General features: G+C 31.6%; 1 protein-coding gene across 1 annotated transcript in view; it reads right to left on the minus strand.

The window, feature by feature from the left end:
- LOC118738090 (homeotic protein proboscipedia) overlaps nt 1–14,592 on the minus strand; it is a gene marked incomplete in the record, with an annotated part of 381,120 nt that overhangs the window by 14,164 nt on the left and 352,364 nt on the right. The window contains 1 exon segment of the mRNA XM_036469011.1: nt 6,333–6,447. Within this exon segment, the coding sequence (XP_036324904.1) occupies nt 6,333–6,447 (115 nt within the window).

Below are 14,592 nucleotides of genomic sequence, written 5' to 3' on the forward strand. Positions count from 1 at the left end.
ATCGATAACAAAAGCGATAATAATATCGATAACAAAATCAATAAAAATATCGATAACAGAATCGATAAATAACTGATAACAAAAAATATCGATAACACAAGCGATAATAATATCGATAACGAAATCAATAAAGATATCGATAACAAAACCGATAAAAATATCGATAACAAAATCGATAAATAATCGATAACAAAAACGATCAAAGTCGATAACAAAATCGTTAAACATATCGATCATTATATCGATAAGTTCTCAAAATATCGATAGAAAAATCAATAACAATATCGATAAAAATTTCTATAAAAAATCGATAAGAATATCGATAACAAAACTGACAAAATATCGATAATTATATCGATAGGTCCCGAGAATTCCGAAAATCTCTAAAATCCCGAAATAGTTCCCAGATTCAGTCTCCGTGCCTCTATCTATATCCTTTTCTCTACAACTACCTTTATTTTAATCTTTCTTCCACTTCACAAAGAGTTTTCGCGTATTATGCATACGTACTTCCCTCACTTCCAACGCAAAAACGATGACGAAGTGCTTTTGTATGGAAAATCATTTATGCGCATATATTTGAATAAAATAAAATAATTAATGCTGAAGTTATTTTGAAAAGTACTGATTCATATAGTTTGTTGAGCACCTCTGTCTTAAACATTAGGCTATTGAAACGGACAAAAATATAGTATTTATATGTTACCGGCCCAACTCGATCTTAGGACAAACTAGTTTTGTCTACGCTAAACTATGTCTACTTACATTCGATACATCCGTCCAATGCGGAAAATAGTTGGACGACAATATTGTGGACTGCGTAGCTGGAGTTGGACTGACAAGGCTTATTTTTTTGAAGCGCGACCGAAGGCTGCCTATGTGCAAGGTGTTCTGCGCAAAAATACTGTGGTCGCATGACCTAGTTTAGCCTAGGCAAAACGAGTTTGCCCTAAGATCGGATTTGGCCGGTAACATATGGGCAAATCTAAAAAAAATGGTACACTTTCAAAAAAAAAAAACAGTTTAATTTTTTAGTTTGTGGGCACACCTATGTTTTATATATGATTATATTCGTAATCCCTTAATAAATCGATAAATATAGGTGTAATTCATTTTCATCAAGTGCTTCAAGAGTTAGACGAGGAATAAATATTTAGATCGCTGAAATAGAAAACAAAAGAATAAGCTGGGTTCAAACTACGCCGTGCATTTTGTAAATTTTGAGCAAAGATTTTGAAAGTTGAACTCATTTAATTGGGACGTCCTAAATTCAATGGCATCCCCTGTTTTACCAGATTGGCTCCAGTTTTCGAGATAACGGTACTTGAAAATTTGATTAAATTTTAACTATCTTATAAATAACTCCCTCAGTTTTGAAGTTATTTTACTAAAATTTTGCACATGACGGTTTTTAGTGTTACCTTAATTATTCCTTAAAATTACCGAAATAGGTTTACGACGTATTTTATTGTGCTTTAAATTAAGATGTTTTTGGAATAAAAATTACGCTCAGAATCTCAGAATATTTTATCTTTAAAAGTTGGTTTATTCTGAAAGCACACCTCTTGCTAAGGTATTAAATTATTCGTTATTGTTTGTAGAATACAATACATACTTAAAAAGTTATAAAAATTAAATGCTTCAAAAATTATACGCGATAAACCGAAAATTTTTAAAATTGTGAAAAGTACAGTTTCACGTCTTTCGTTACTTGCCATTTAGTTATTTTTTAAACCACACTTTAGTTACCAACTGCATATGAAGTGTACAGATAAAACCTCAAACCAGTATATGGTGTGCTTCAAAAGTTATGACATAATTAATTTTTCACCTCTTAAAAATTTCATAAAAAATTCACTTGTTTTTAATATATTTTAACCGACTTCCCAAAACGGAGAAGGTTATCAGTTCGTCGGAATATTTTATTTTATTTTTTGTTTATGTATGTTACCGCACAACATTTGCATGGATAACTAGGTATGAAACTCTCTCATTTTTTCTGAGAGCGCGCCCAGGAACTCGTTTTCGTACTTGGCAGCACTGCCAATCCCTGAGCAGATAAATATCTGACACGCGAAGTGGCGAGCTACCACTAGATGTGTGGAAAATGCATCACATTGAATTCAGTGGATTTCTTCTTCCCGAATTTTTTAATATGACTATAAAACAGTATTTGTAACTAAACGCAATTTTCCTGGCAATATAAACAGTAAAATATAAAAAAAATATGAAGAATATTGCAACTTTTGTTCATTGTGTTTAATCAAAAGTTTCTCCAAAAAATACACACTTTGACAGCGCTCTCACGAGAAAAAGAGTTTCAAATCTAGTTATCCATGACATTTGACCACGTTAACCGATTTCGATAATTCTTTTTTCAACGGAAAGGTGGTACCTCAAGAGTGGTCCCATACTAATTTTGTTTAGATCCGATAATTTGATCGAGAAGAAATTAAAGATAATCTTAAATTTTTATATGAGAAATGAAGGGGGGGGTTTTGTTTTTTGCTTAAAAACTTCTTGTTTAATTAAAACATCTATAACTCAAAAGTTATGCAACAAATTATTCAACATTTTTTTGAGGTTTCAAGTATATGTATGTACGTCTATGAATTACATCAAAAAGCAACCAGATTGATATAGTTTACAACAATGAAAATAAAACTAAATAAGCAACACAAAGGTTACCTGTTTTTTAGATTTGCACATATACATACATATCTAGTCGTATGACTAGGATATTCGGTTATTGAAATCGCCATTTCAGAATCCAGAGTAGCTATTTGCGACACGATATTTCTCGCTTACTTTTTACAGATGTGAACCTAATTAAAAAATCTTGAGACAGTAGCCCCTGATAACCGCAAACTTCATACCTCTTTTAGAAATAATATTTTCCGTTAGTAAAGAAATTCGTACATACATACATATCTTACTACATAGTATGTATGTATTTTTTTCTGATGGAGTTGTGATTAGGGGACACAACACTAGGTTGTCAATGAACGGAAAAGACAAGACGTAATGCCGTTTGACAATGATTGATACGATTTTTTGTTTCAGCTATTTTCTTGTAAGTTGTTGAAATACTAGCTGCAGAAAATGTAAAAGTTTAATATAACACTTTCTCGTTTCGACGATTTCACGGATGTTATGAGTCTTTTAAGGGTTAAATCTGCCAAGTAGAAGATTATATTTGCACTTATGTATGGATTCGCATTGTATTGGCATGTACTTATGGCTCGTATGTACATTTGTAGAGCTGACTCCAATACATCCTAGCAAAACCGTTGCTTCTTTGGTAAGCACTTCGATTCTTGTATCCATGGAGTAACGCATTACAAGATGCCTTAAGACGCTTACAGTATTACATGTAATGCAACGGGTAAAAGATTTTATATTTATTAGATTACCTCCACCCAATAAACACAACAACGAGGGCGACATCGTTTCGGATTAGAGGCGAACTCGAGTAAATGAGTTTCCTCGAAAGATTTTTTTCTTACGTCGTCTTCAAAGCACAATCAAGAAAATAATTTATGAGTGCACATACACTCAGGTAAGTCACCTAAATAAATTTTTCTCAAAACAAGATTTGGTGACTATTACCAAATAATGTCTTGAGAGAAATATATTTAGCAGAATTTTTTCTGAGTATAAGGGCACCTTTGCTTAAGGTCTTAAGCGAACAAATTATTAATTTTAACTCCAGTTTATTATAGCGGTACTCACTTTCCGTAGCATTTTAGGTGTAAAGTTGCTACGTAGCAATCTAGCACGCATTTTGTTGTTGGAAGAGCAACAAAACATGTGGTAGATTGCTACGTAACAACTTTACACCTAAAATGCTACTCAACGTGAGCTCCCCCTATATTTCAGCTGCATTCCAATTAACATTCAAAGATATTTCTGTGAATTTGGTGGATGAAGTATCCAAGAAATTCTTCCAATATAGCGCAGAGCGACAAAAAAAAATTAAATTACAAGAAACATGGTGCCGGACAAATCTAACATGTATAACAAAAATTACGTTTTAATTATGTTGCTAAAAATTAAATACGGATTCACATTTTTAATAACTTGATTAATAACTCATAATTTTCGCACATTTTTTACCTTTTGTTTATTTAAATTATATAATTAATTTCAGATAGCAAGTTTTTTAAATCCTATAAAACTTGGGTCGAAAAAAATTAAAATCTCAAACCACCAGCGAGCTGAAATCTCGAGAGAAAAAATTAATAATTCTCGAAAAATTAAAAATTCTCGAATCGCCAGAGATTCGAAGAAAAAAATTTATCGAATCGCCAACGATTCGAAAAACCAGTAATACTCGATTTGCTAAAGATAGGGGACTCTCCTACGAATTCGAATTCGCCGATCTATCGCCGCGAAGTATCGCCTTGATAGTTCTATCAGAGCAAACGAGCTCGTCTCGAATTCGAGGCGAATTTGTTGTGTTTATTGGGCAATGACATGCCCACGTTAAAATAATGCATTCTGTAAACTAGAAGGTAAGTAGTGGATCTCGATTGGCTCAGCATTTTGTCGAGATTCACAACTTACCTTCTAGTTTACAGAATGCTAATGCATTTAGCCTGGGCATGGCATTGGTGGTAATCTAATAAATGGAAAATTTCTTACCCACTGCATTACATGTAATGCAATGGGAAAACGAATAAGCGTATTGAGGCTTATTGTAATGCGTTACTCCGTCAATACCAAAAATAAACGCTTACCAAAAGAGAAAAGTTTTTGCTGGGATTTCGTGCAAGATGTACGGTGGCGAGAATGTAAATAGGGAAAAGGCATTTTGGGAAGTTTTGGCTACTTTTCTTTATTTAAAATATTTTTATTATTTTTTTTAAGGAAATATAGCTTACCATCTAAAAGAAAAACTTTGTGGAACATTTATACAAATTTAACGAATTTCAAAAAATGCTGATCAAAATTTCAAACTTTTTAGTCAGATTTTTTAGAATTCTATGCAGTTTTGCGGGCTATTAAATTTTACTGTTAAAAAGTCCAAGTTTGAAGCAGCTATGACTTACCGTTGATTTTTGGGATTTTTTTGTTAGCGCATTTTCTTCAATGCAAAGTATGTTTGAATATTTTTTTTGCATGGAGAAAAGGAGCAACACCTTCCACAAAAAATTGCCAAAAAACAACGGTAAGTCCTAGCTACCTAAAATTTTTACTTTGTTGTACTAAAATTGAATTGACTACAAAACTGACTACTCAGAATGTTTCTAAGAAATCTAATTAAAAAGCTAAAAATTTTGATGAAACTTTGTCGGACTTTGCTTACACAAATTTTTGTTAGATAACGAGCTACACTGTCATAAAAAATAGTAAACAATAAATAATGGAAAGAAAAATAGCCAAAAAATGCTAAAATATTTCTTCCAAATATATACTTTCGGAACTGTAGATACATACGTATGCACACTTTAAAATGTACATGTAAAACTACACGGTTTAAAATTTGGGTTTAATTTTTAAACCGTGCTGGGACTGCTGCCTTTTTTAATATTTTATGGTCTACTTTTTAGACCAGTCAATAGTTTTAAGCAATTTTTAATATATTCTGGTTTAAGTTTTAGTCCAAGCAGCCGAGAAAATTATGTTTTCTATGGGTGGTTTAAAATTAAAACCAAAAACTTCGTGGTTTCAAATACAGGCCCTATTTGTTTAAACATCAAACCAAAATATTTTAATTCTAGTTTCAAGGTTTCATATACAGAAAATTTTGTTTAAAATCCAAACTGAAATAGAAAATTTTTAATTATTTTTTTAAACTTGAAAGGTTTGTATTTGAAACTAAGTTTGTTCATATATGTAGTCCAAAAAGTTTAAAATTAAAACCGAAATTTTTAACCGTGTTTATTTTTCAACCAGAATTGGTGTAAGTATATGCTCAGGAGATGTTCCAGAATTGATTTATGAAGATGAGATATTTAAAATATACACATGAAATGTTTGAAATTGCAAGCTTTTTGAAAGTAAAAAATAAATTTTTCCTAATGACAAACATTAAGTGCCGCATATTTAATCAATTTTAAACATTTAATGTGTAATTTTCCTCTGCTCGAAAAATTTGGTATGTAAAGGTAAACAGGCAGTGTTCAATTTTATTAAAACTTAAATTTGCACACGTTAGAAGAGGAAACTGGTTACCTGTCTTAATATGCGTAAATTTAAACAACAATTTTTCGAGAGTATGTAAGCGCCAACTAAAATTTTCACAGGGAGCTTATGTACATATATACATACGTATGTATACAAAATGAAAACGAACTATCCCAAAGTTGAATTGAGAATAACGCACTTACTACTATCACACTGATCATCATCACCTTTTAGACTGTCTTTGTTGTCTTCATCGTCGGTCTTGGATAGAGTTTGGCGTTTATGCTTCATTCGTCGATTTTGAAACCATACCTTGACCTACGAATAAAGAAAATAGAGTGAAAATACTCTGAATTTAAATATGTATGTACTCGTATACTTGTATGGCAGATTAATCACACAGTTAAGCCTCTATTATCGGGATTGCTCGTAAACAAGTAATTTTCAACAAGAATCTTTAGACAAAAATTTGGTTTGCAGTTTTGTAACTCATTAAAATTCAGTATAATAAAGTGCAAGTGGAAAGTGCTGTTCATTTGCTTCTCTTTCAAAAAAATGGTCGCATATACATACTTTGTATGAACAAAATGCATAACATCGCCAACAAAAAAATTGCAAAAAAATAAAAGGTAAGCCTTAGCGACTTAAAGTTGCACTTTATTATATTAAAATTTAACGACTTTTTTTTTACAAATTTTACGGGGTAAAATCTGGAGAAAATTGTCCTACAAATTTGTGATGTTATTAAAGGGATACTGTTTCAGGGCTAATACCAGCGTTGCCATTTTAGCCGTTTTCCGGCTAGATTTAGCCGGTTTTGATAGCAACTAGCCGGAGAAAATTCGATCTAGCCGGCAGCCGATTTGTTAGCCGGTTTGTAAAAAAAGTTAGCCGTTTTTAGCCATGAACCAAAAAGACAAGATCACGCGGGCAGGAGAGTAGCCCGTTAGAATCGCATTAAGGAAAAAAGTTGAACGATTTTGACATTAGCCGTTTGTTTACATTTCTTCGTTGTTTACAATTTGGTGGTGGCTTTTCACTGCAATTTTCTTCATTTTCGCTTGTGACAACGTGTGTACACATAAGATAAAGAATAATTTAACACAACGGCATGATTTTTAGAAGAATTTGCATAATAAAAATGATTTTTCATGCGATCAACAATTTCGCGGTTTTCTCCGTTCTCTTCGTTGTTTACTTCTTACAACAAAGATGGCGTCGAGATTTCGGCAGCTAGAAAATAACTTTTTTCGTTCTTTCCTTTCCGCGTGATCTTGTGTCTTTCGTTCATGGTTTTTAGCCGATTTTACTATTTGCCTAATTTTCAGGTGCAAAAAGTAAACAAGTTGTTCGAAAGCAATAATGCAGACCCAATGAAGATTTTTAATGAACTCAATGTTTTACTTTCGCATCTATGCTCCCTAGTGGTTATTAGCGCGGACACATTTGATCCTATATGCTCCCCGTTGGAATCATACCTTGCTCCATTTCCTCAGTTTTATCACAGTTTTGAAGAGTACTTAAAAACAAAAGTAAGCACAAACGCTTTTGACCACGAAGCCGAGAAAATAATTCGAGAAAATGGTCGCTATTTTATTATCACTATAATAAAGGAATTACGCCAACGCCTCCCTACAAATATTGCCACACTAAAAAAAAATTGACTTTTTTCGGTTGGAAATGCATTAAGAGTAATTAAACCAAAAGTATTTGTTCAACTACAGCAACAAAAACACAAATATAATGCCGACGAAATAACATCCATAGAGATGCAATGGCAACGGTTAACGTTACATACCTGGAGTAATTTAGACTCAACTGTAAAATTTTGGGCCGAAGTTTATCAATTTCGAAATGCCCTAGGAAAAAACCCTTTTGCTGACCTTTGCAACCTAGTTTTTAGTTTTCTTGTTTTGCCTATAAGTAATGCAGAAGTAGAGCGAATATTTAGTTCAATGAATATAATAAAAACTAAGCAAAGAAATCCAATGTGCGTTAAAACGTTAAACGCTATTTTATATATAAGATACGGTTTAAAACGTGAAGAAAAATGCTGCCATAATTTTACTGTAGATGACGATCTCTTAAAATTAATGAATTCAGGTGATATATACAATAGTGATTCATTTGATGATGAGGAATATACGCTCGATATAAATTAATGGTGTTAACTAGTCTTTCGTTTCTTGCGATTTATTTAAATAAAGCATGTGAATTTTCACTAAAATATTTTAGCCGTTTTTTGCCAGAGTCTATGTGAAATTTCACTTAAACATTTTAGCCGTTTTTAGCCGCTTTTTTTGCCAATCTAGCCGGTCGGCCCAAAAAGTTCTGGCAACACTGGCTAATACATCTAGGATCATTGAAGAAGGCTTTAAGATATGTAAACGGTTGTGGAAAATATTTGCACAATTAGTTTTTGTCCCGTATTCGGCTCTCATAAATATGGTCACCGTATACATATATATCTAGCACTCATAGTTTTTCGTTTTCAGATAACAGTTTCGCGGATGTTTTGTGTGGGCGATAGCCATTATTACACTCTTTCATTGGAAGGACTTTTCTTGCTCTTTACGTCGAATTGGTTCTTGACGATGGCATTTTAGTTTTTCTTGACACCTAAAATGTCTTTGCCGATCAAATTAAATAAAAACTACGGAACTAATTTCATTACAGAGCGGAATATTCGATTTCTACTAAAACATGCATCACGTACAATATAGGTAAATCTCGGTTAATGGAAGTAGGCACTTTAAATAAAAGAACAGTTTCGCGGATAATAAATACCTAATATTTATAATATCTCTATTAGGCGTTATTATCAGTGAAACACTTTCACTAATCATTCAACATCTCGGTTAACCGATATTCCTGGTTAATGGAATCAAAGAGGTTTAACTGCGTTATAATATACATATGTATGACTTAACGCTCATTCACTACAATTTTTTCACAAAATTAAACATGAAATAACGAGTAATTTTGCATTATCATCGCAAAGCCTGCTTTGGTTGAATTGAGACACTCTTTCAGTCAAAGACAAACCTAAATAAAAGCGTTGAGAGTAGTTTTGCCATTTTAGCATTATTCCGGCTAGATTTAACTTTTTTATTTGGGTCAGCTCCAAAAATTCCCTTTTAGCCTTCAGCCTTTTTCTTAGTTTTTTCTTAAATTCTTTTAGCCTTTCTATTTGTTCGCAATTTATTAACTAAGTATGAACATACATGTTTTTTGGACTAATAACAATTTATATACAAAAATTTTATTCAGCTTCATGACAATTTTATGAAAATTTTGTGAAAAAAACAGTAATTTAATTATAGTAGAAGTTATGGCTGCTGTTTCGGAGATCACCACATCATCTCATCAGACTTCTTCATCGAGTTCACTGGGATTATTATTAGAAAAAAACTTAAGGCCGAACACACCTTTAAGTAAAATTTAAAAAATAGAACTTAACTTAAAAAACAAAAACCACACGACCAAGTTGTTGAAGTGGGGTTGACAAATGAAAAAGTGGAAAAAGCAAACGCAGTTAACATGACGCTGGATTTCAAAGCCGCAGTCGCTGGTTCATATCCCAATGACCGCGATGAAGAAGTCTGATAAGGAGATGTGGTGATCTCCGAAATAACAGCTACATATAACTTCTACCATATGTACATATGTATATTACAGTTGTTTTACCACAAAAAATTTTAATTGAAAACGGTCTCAAGCTTATTAAAATTGTTGAATATAATATGAACATGAATGTTAAATGCGATTTTGAGTATTTATTAGATATGGAGTCAAAACGAAATGCAAATGTCATTATTTCGAAATTCAGCAAGATTTTTTTTGAAACTATGTACATGAACGAAAGGCAAAAGACCACGTAAGAAGGAAAGAAAGAAACCATTTTTTTCTGGCTATCGAAATTTCGCGCCATGTTTGTTTTTGACAGAAAAAAGAAGTAAACCACGAAGGGAAAACGAGGAAAACCGCGTAATTGTTCAAGACATGAATAATCACTTATATTATGCAAATTCTTTTATAAATCATGTCGTTGTGTTAAATTATTCTTTACCTTATCTGTACACACATAGAATCATTCGATTCTATCGATAGTAACATCGATAGTTTTACAGCTCTACTCCTGAGTAAAAACTTCATGATATCCTCATGTGCAGATTTAAGAATAAATTAGAGGAATTTTTTATGAGTTTACATAACTCATATGTATGTAAGAGCCTTTAAAAACTTTACGACATACATACGTACACTTACGACATCTTGTGAACAGCTAACTGTCAAAATAGCCCTTCTTTTTTCCTAACTGCGATTACAAATGGCTACTATTCTTCTTACGTGATCTGGTATAATTGAATGGTCGCCCCGAATACGTTGTAAGCGAAAATTTTATTAAAACTAGTTTCTTAAAGTTTAAAGATATAAATGTACCATGCAGATTGCACATATGTACATATATGGGCAAATTTAAAAAACAGGTAACCCTGGTGTTGTTTAGCTTTATTTTCACTGTTGGAAACTATATCAAGCTGGTTGCTTTTGGATATAATTCATTGACGTATACTTGAAGCCTCAAAAATTTGGATCAATTTGCTGCATAACTTTTGAATTATAGGTGTTTAGATAAAAAATAATAATGAAAACAAGTGAATTTTTTATGTAATTTTTAAGAGGTGAAAAATTAATTATGTCATAACTTTTGAAGCACACCATATACTGATTTGAAATTGTATGTGCAATTAGTACTTTAAATGTAGTAGGTAAGAAAATTGTGCATTAAAAAATAACGAAATGGCAAGTAACTCAAAGTCTGTAGTTCCACATTTCACAATTTTCGGTTTATTGCGTATAGTTTTTGAAGCATTTAAGTTTAAGAACTTTTTAAGTATGTATTGTATACTACAAACAATTACGAATAATTTGATACCTGAGCAAGAGCTGTGCTTTCAGAATAAACCAACTTTGAAAGATAAAATATTCTGCGATCTTGAGCGTAATTTTTATTCCAAAAACACTTTAATTAAAGGCACATTTGGAAAATACGTCGTAACGAACTAAATCTTTCTATAACTGCTAGTCCTTATAAAATTACATATACCTGTAAAATGCTTCAAAAAATTTGTCTCTAGAAGTGTGTAAAAACCTTGATTTACTACTTTTAATGATGCTCCTTCTTTTAGTCAGAATATTTCGAGAGTGGTATCAAAGCAACTTTTTTCGACAAATGTTCTGATAGTTGCTCTTACTTAATTGGAGCCTTCTGAATTCAATGGCGTCTCAAGTTTTACCCTATTGGCTCCACTTTTCGAGGTAGCGGTACTTGAAACTTTGCTGAAGTTTTCACTATTTTATAATAAAAGTCCCTGGGTTTTGAAGATATTTTACTAAAATTTTGCACATAACCGTTTTTTAATATTACCTTAACTATTCCATAAAATCATCGAAATTGGTTCACTAAAACATATAAATAGCTCCCATACAACTGATTGATCAGAGACGTTGTTTTGCGTTATAACTCCTTCAATTAAACAGGTTAAAATTTAGTATAGGTTCAATTTAATATATAGCACGCATACAATTTATTATTCAGATATGAAGTTAGAGTTATTGCGCAAAAACATATCTGAGTAATCAGTTGTATTGGACCTATATGGTAATGTTAACCTATTTCGATAATTTTAAGGAATAATTAAGGCAATATTAAAAAACTGTTCTGTGCAAAATTGTAGTAAAATAACTTCAAAACTGAGGGAGTTATTTATAATATATAATTTAAAATAGTTAAAGTTCAATGAAATTTCCAAGTACCGTTATCTCAAAAACCGGAGCCAATCTGGCAAAACAGGGTATGCCATGGAATTTAGAACATCCCAATTAAGTGAGTTCAACTTTCAAAATCTTTCCTCAAAGTTTACAACTTAAACAGCGTAATATCAACCCACCTTATTCTTTAGTTTTCTATTTAATGTTTATTCCTCGTCTAACTTTTGAAGCACTTGATGAAAATGAATTACACTTATATTAATCGATTTATTAAGAGAATACGAATAAAATGATTTATAAAACATAAGTGTACCTATTTTTTAGATTTGCCCATATACTTACATATGTACATATTTTATGCTGTAAGAGCAAGTTTCTTAAATACTTTTAAACCGAAAATGTAGAATACCAGATAGAGATAGAAGAGATAGAGTATATTCGATTAAGAATGTCCACGATTTAGCTTTCCCTGATTCCATATATACACATTTGATGTTGCCTTTTTTTGCCTTTTTTAAGATATTTGCCTTTTTTTGCCTTTTTTAAGATATTTGCCTCTTTGCCTTTTCTACCTTTAAAAAAGTGATTATAGCATTTACAATTTTTTTTTTAAGATTAAAAAATATACACATGCCCATGCGTCTTATAGAAGCGCAAGGACCTCTTGCCAAATTGGTGTTGGAGAAATTCAAAGCCGTTTTCTCAGCTAACGGAGACAATAAGAGGTGTGGATAAAATTGTAAAGGGCGAGGAAAGCGCCCTTATTCCTGATAATATGAACGTTTCAAACGTTCCATATTTAAAATGGGCTCCACTTGTATCAACTTACGTCGAGCGCACATTTAGTACATTCAAGGCTTTTCTTCGCGATAATCGCATAAAAATGCTGACAGAAAACTTCAAAATGCATCTTGTGGTTCAATGTTACTACAACTATGTATACAGATAAAAGTTTTATGAGTTAGAAACTCGAGAGGATAAAATAGTCAAAGATTCAAAGAACAAATTTTTCATATAATGAAACTAGTTCGTAGTTTTTCTCCTTTTACTTGTAATACAAGCATTTCTAAAATAAATCTATTTTTTGATTGTTCTTATTTCTTATTTGTTCTTATTTTGCTTTTTTTTGCAGTACCTAGTGCCTTTTCCTGCCTTTTTCGCTATTTTGTTTTGTTTTTTTTTGCCTTTTTTGCAATACCTAGTGCCTTTTCCTGCCTTTTCCACTATTTTATTTTGCCTTTTCCAGCCTATTTCGTTATTTTATTTTGCTTTTTTTATAGGTTTTTAGGTCCTAAAAATCCGTTCCCTGCTGTTGACAGTAAGAATGGAAATTATAATAGGGAGGTTTTAGTTTTTTAAACTATAATTTTATTATTCCTTTCGAAATATGGACGAGTTTCTAATTGCAGATTGCTTTGTATTTGTATAAAGTATCGAGTTCCTAAAAGCAACATACTTTTAATATGCGGAGTAACGTGTCCCGATTTACATTTCATGCGTTGTAGACACGCATGAATCGAGCATATCGCGCATAAAAAATGTTGTTATGCTCAAACTGAAACAAAGCAGCATGATTGTACCACTGACATTGTATCTTGGAACTCCCTATGTTTGACAATTTCTTATATAGAGGAAAATGCACAACACCGTAAAAAAACTCATCAACCAACGGTATCAAACAAACTTGCACTCAATCGAATGTCCTATAAAACTGCACAACCAAAAATTTTCTAAATTCTAAAAATTCTGAATAAAAAGTGTGGAATTTTTACGAAACCCTGTTGATTTTGACCGTCACTCATCTTCTTCCACACGAAGAATGTTCGATAATTTTTTTTTATATGAAGCAAAATGGCCAAAAAAAAATTAAATCAGCGATACTTTGTAGCAATTTCCAACGTGCACTTAATTGAATTGGCATAAGACTGAACAAGAAATGAGAAATTTTTATGAAACTGCTGATTTTATAAAACTTTTGCACAAAAATTTAAAACTTGATTTATACGGTATTTTTAAAAAATAAATAATTAAAATTAATTTGAAAAAAAAAAATAGTTAAAACTTAGGGTGACTTTATCGCTGTTGTTTTGAGGTGGAATCATGATACAAAAAAGAAGGTAGTTTCAATAAACAACTTTTTGATTAAAAAGCAGATTTTTGACAATTGCTCAATTGTGAAAAATTCGAAGCGGCGTTACCCAATTGTAAGTTTTTTGGTGTGGGAGATTTTATATGCTTAATTTGGGATTATAAATAAAATAGTTGTGTTAATATTTACCTTTTAATAATAATTAATATCTTATATTAAAAACGTTTAAATTTTAGATTAAATTCGATAAAAACTTGCCAAATCATTTTAATATTAATACAATTTTAGTGAACATATTAAAAAATTTTTTTAGTGTCCTCATGATCATCTGATTATTTCACAATGTAGTTTTCTATATCGGATACGATGATTCTGATATAATTCAGACACTGAAATTATACATTTCGATCTGTTATTTAATACATATTGTCTTTGTCCATTTAACAGCAAATGGAATTTACTTTGGGACCCATGGCCCGCGAAATTTTTCCAGCAACACACATTGTTTTCAGATGAAGTTTTGACACACCCAAAAGTGAAGTATAAAATAAATAGATAAAAACAAATTTTCAATCAAACTGATTTCTGTAGTTCAGGGC

The sequence above is a fragment of the Rhagoletis pomonella genome, unplaced genomic scaffold, assembly GCF_013731165.1.
Source record: "Rhagoletis pomonella isolate Grant_MI unplaced genomic scaffold, Rhpom_1.0 Rhpom_scaffold_00004, whole genome shotgun sequence".
NCBI classification, from domain to species: domain Eukaryota; kingdom Metazoa; phylum Arthropoda; class Insecta; order Diptera; family Tephritidae; genus Rhagoletis; species Rhagoletis pomonella.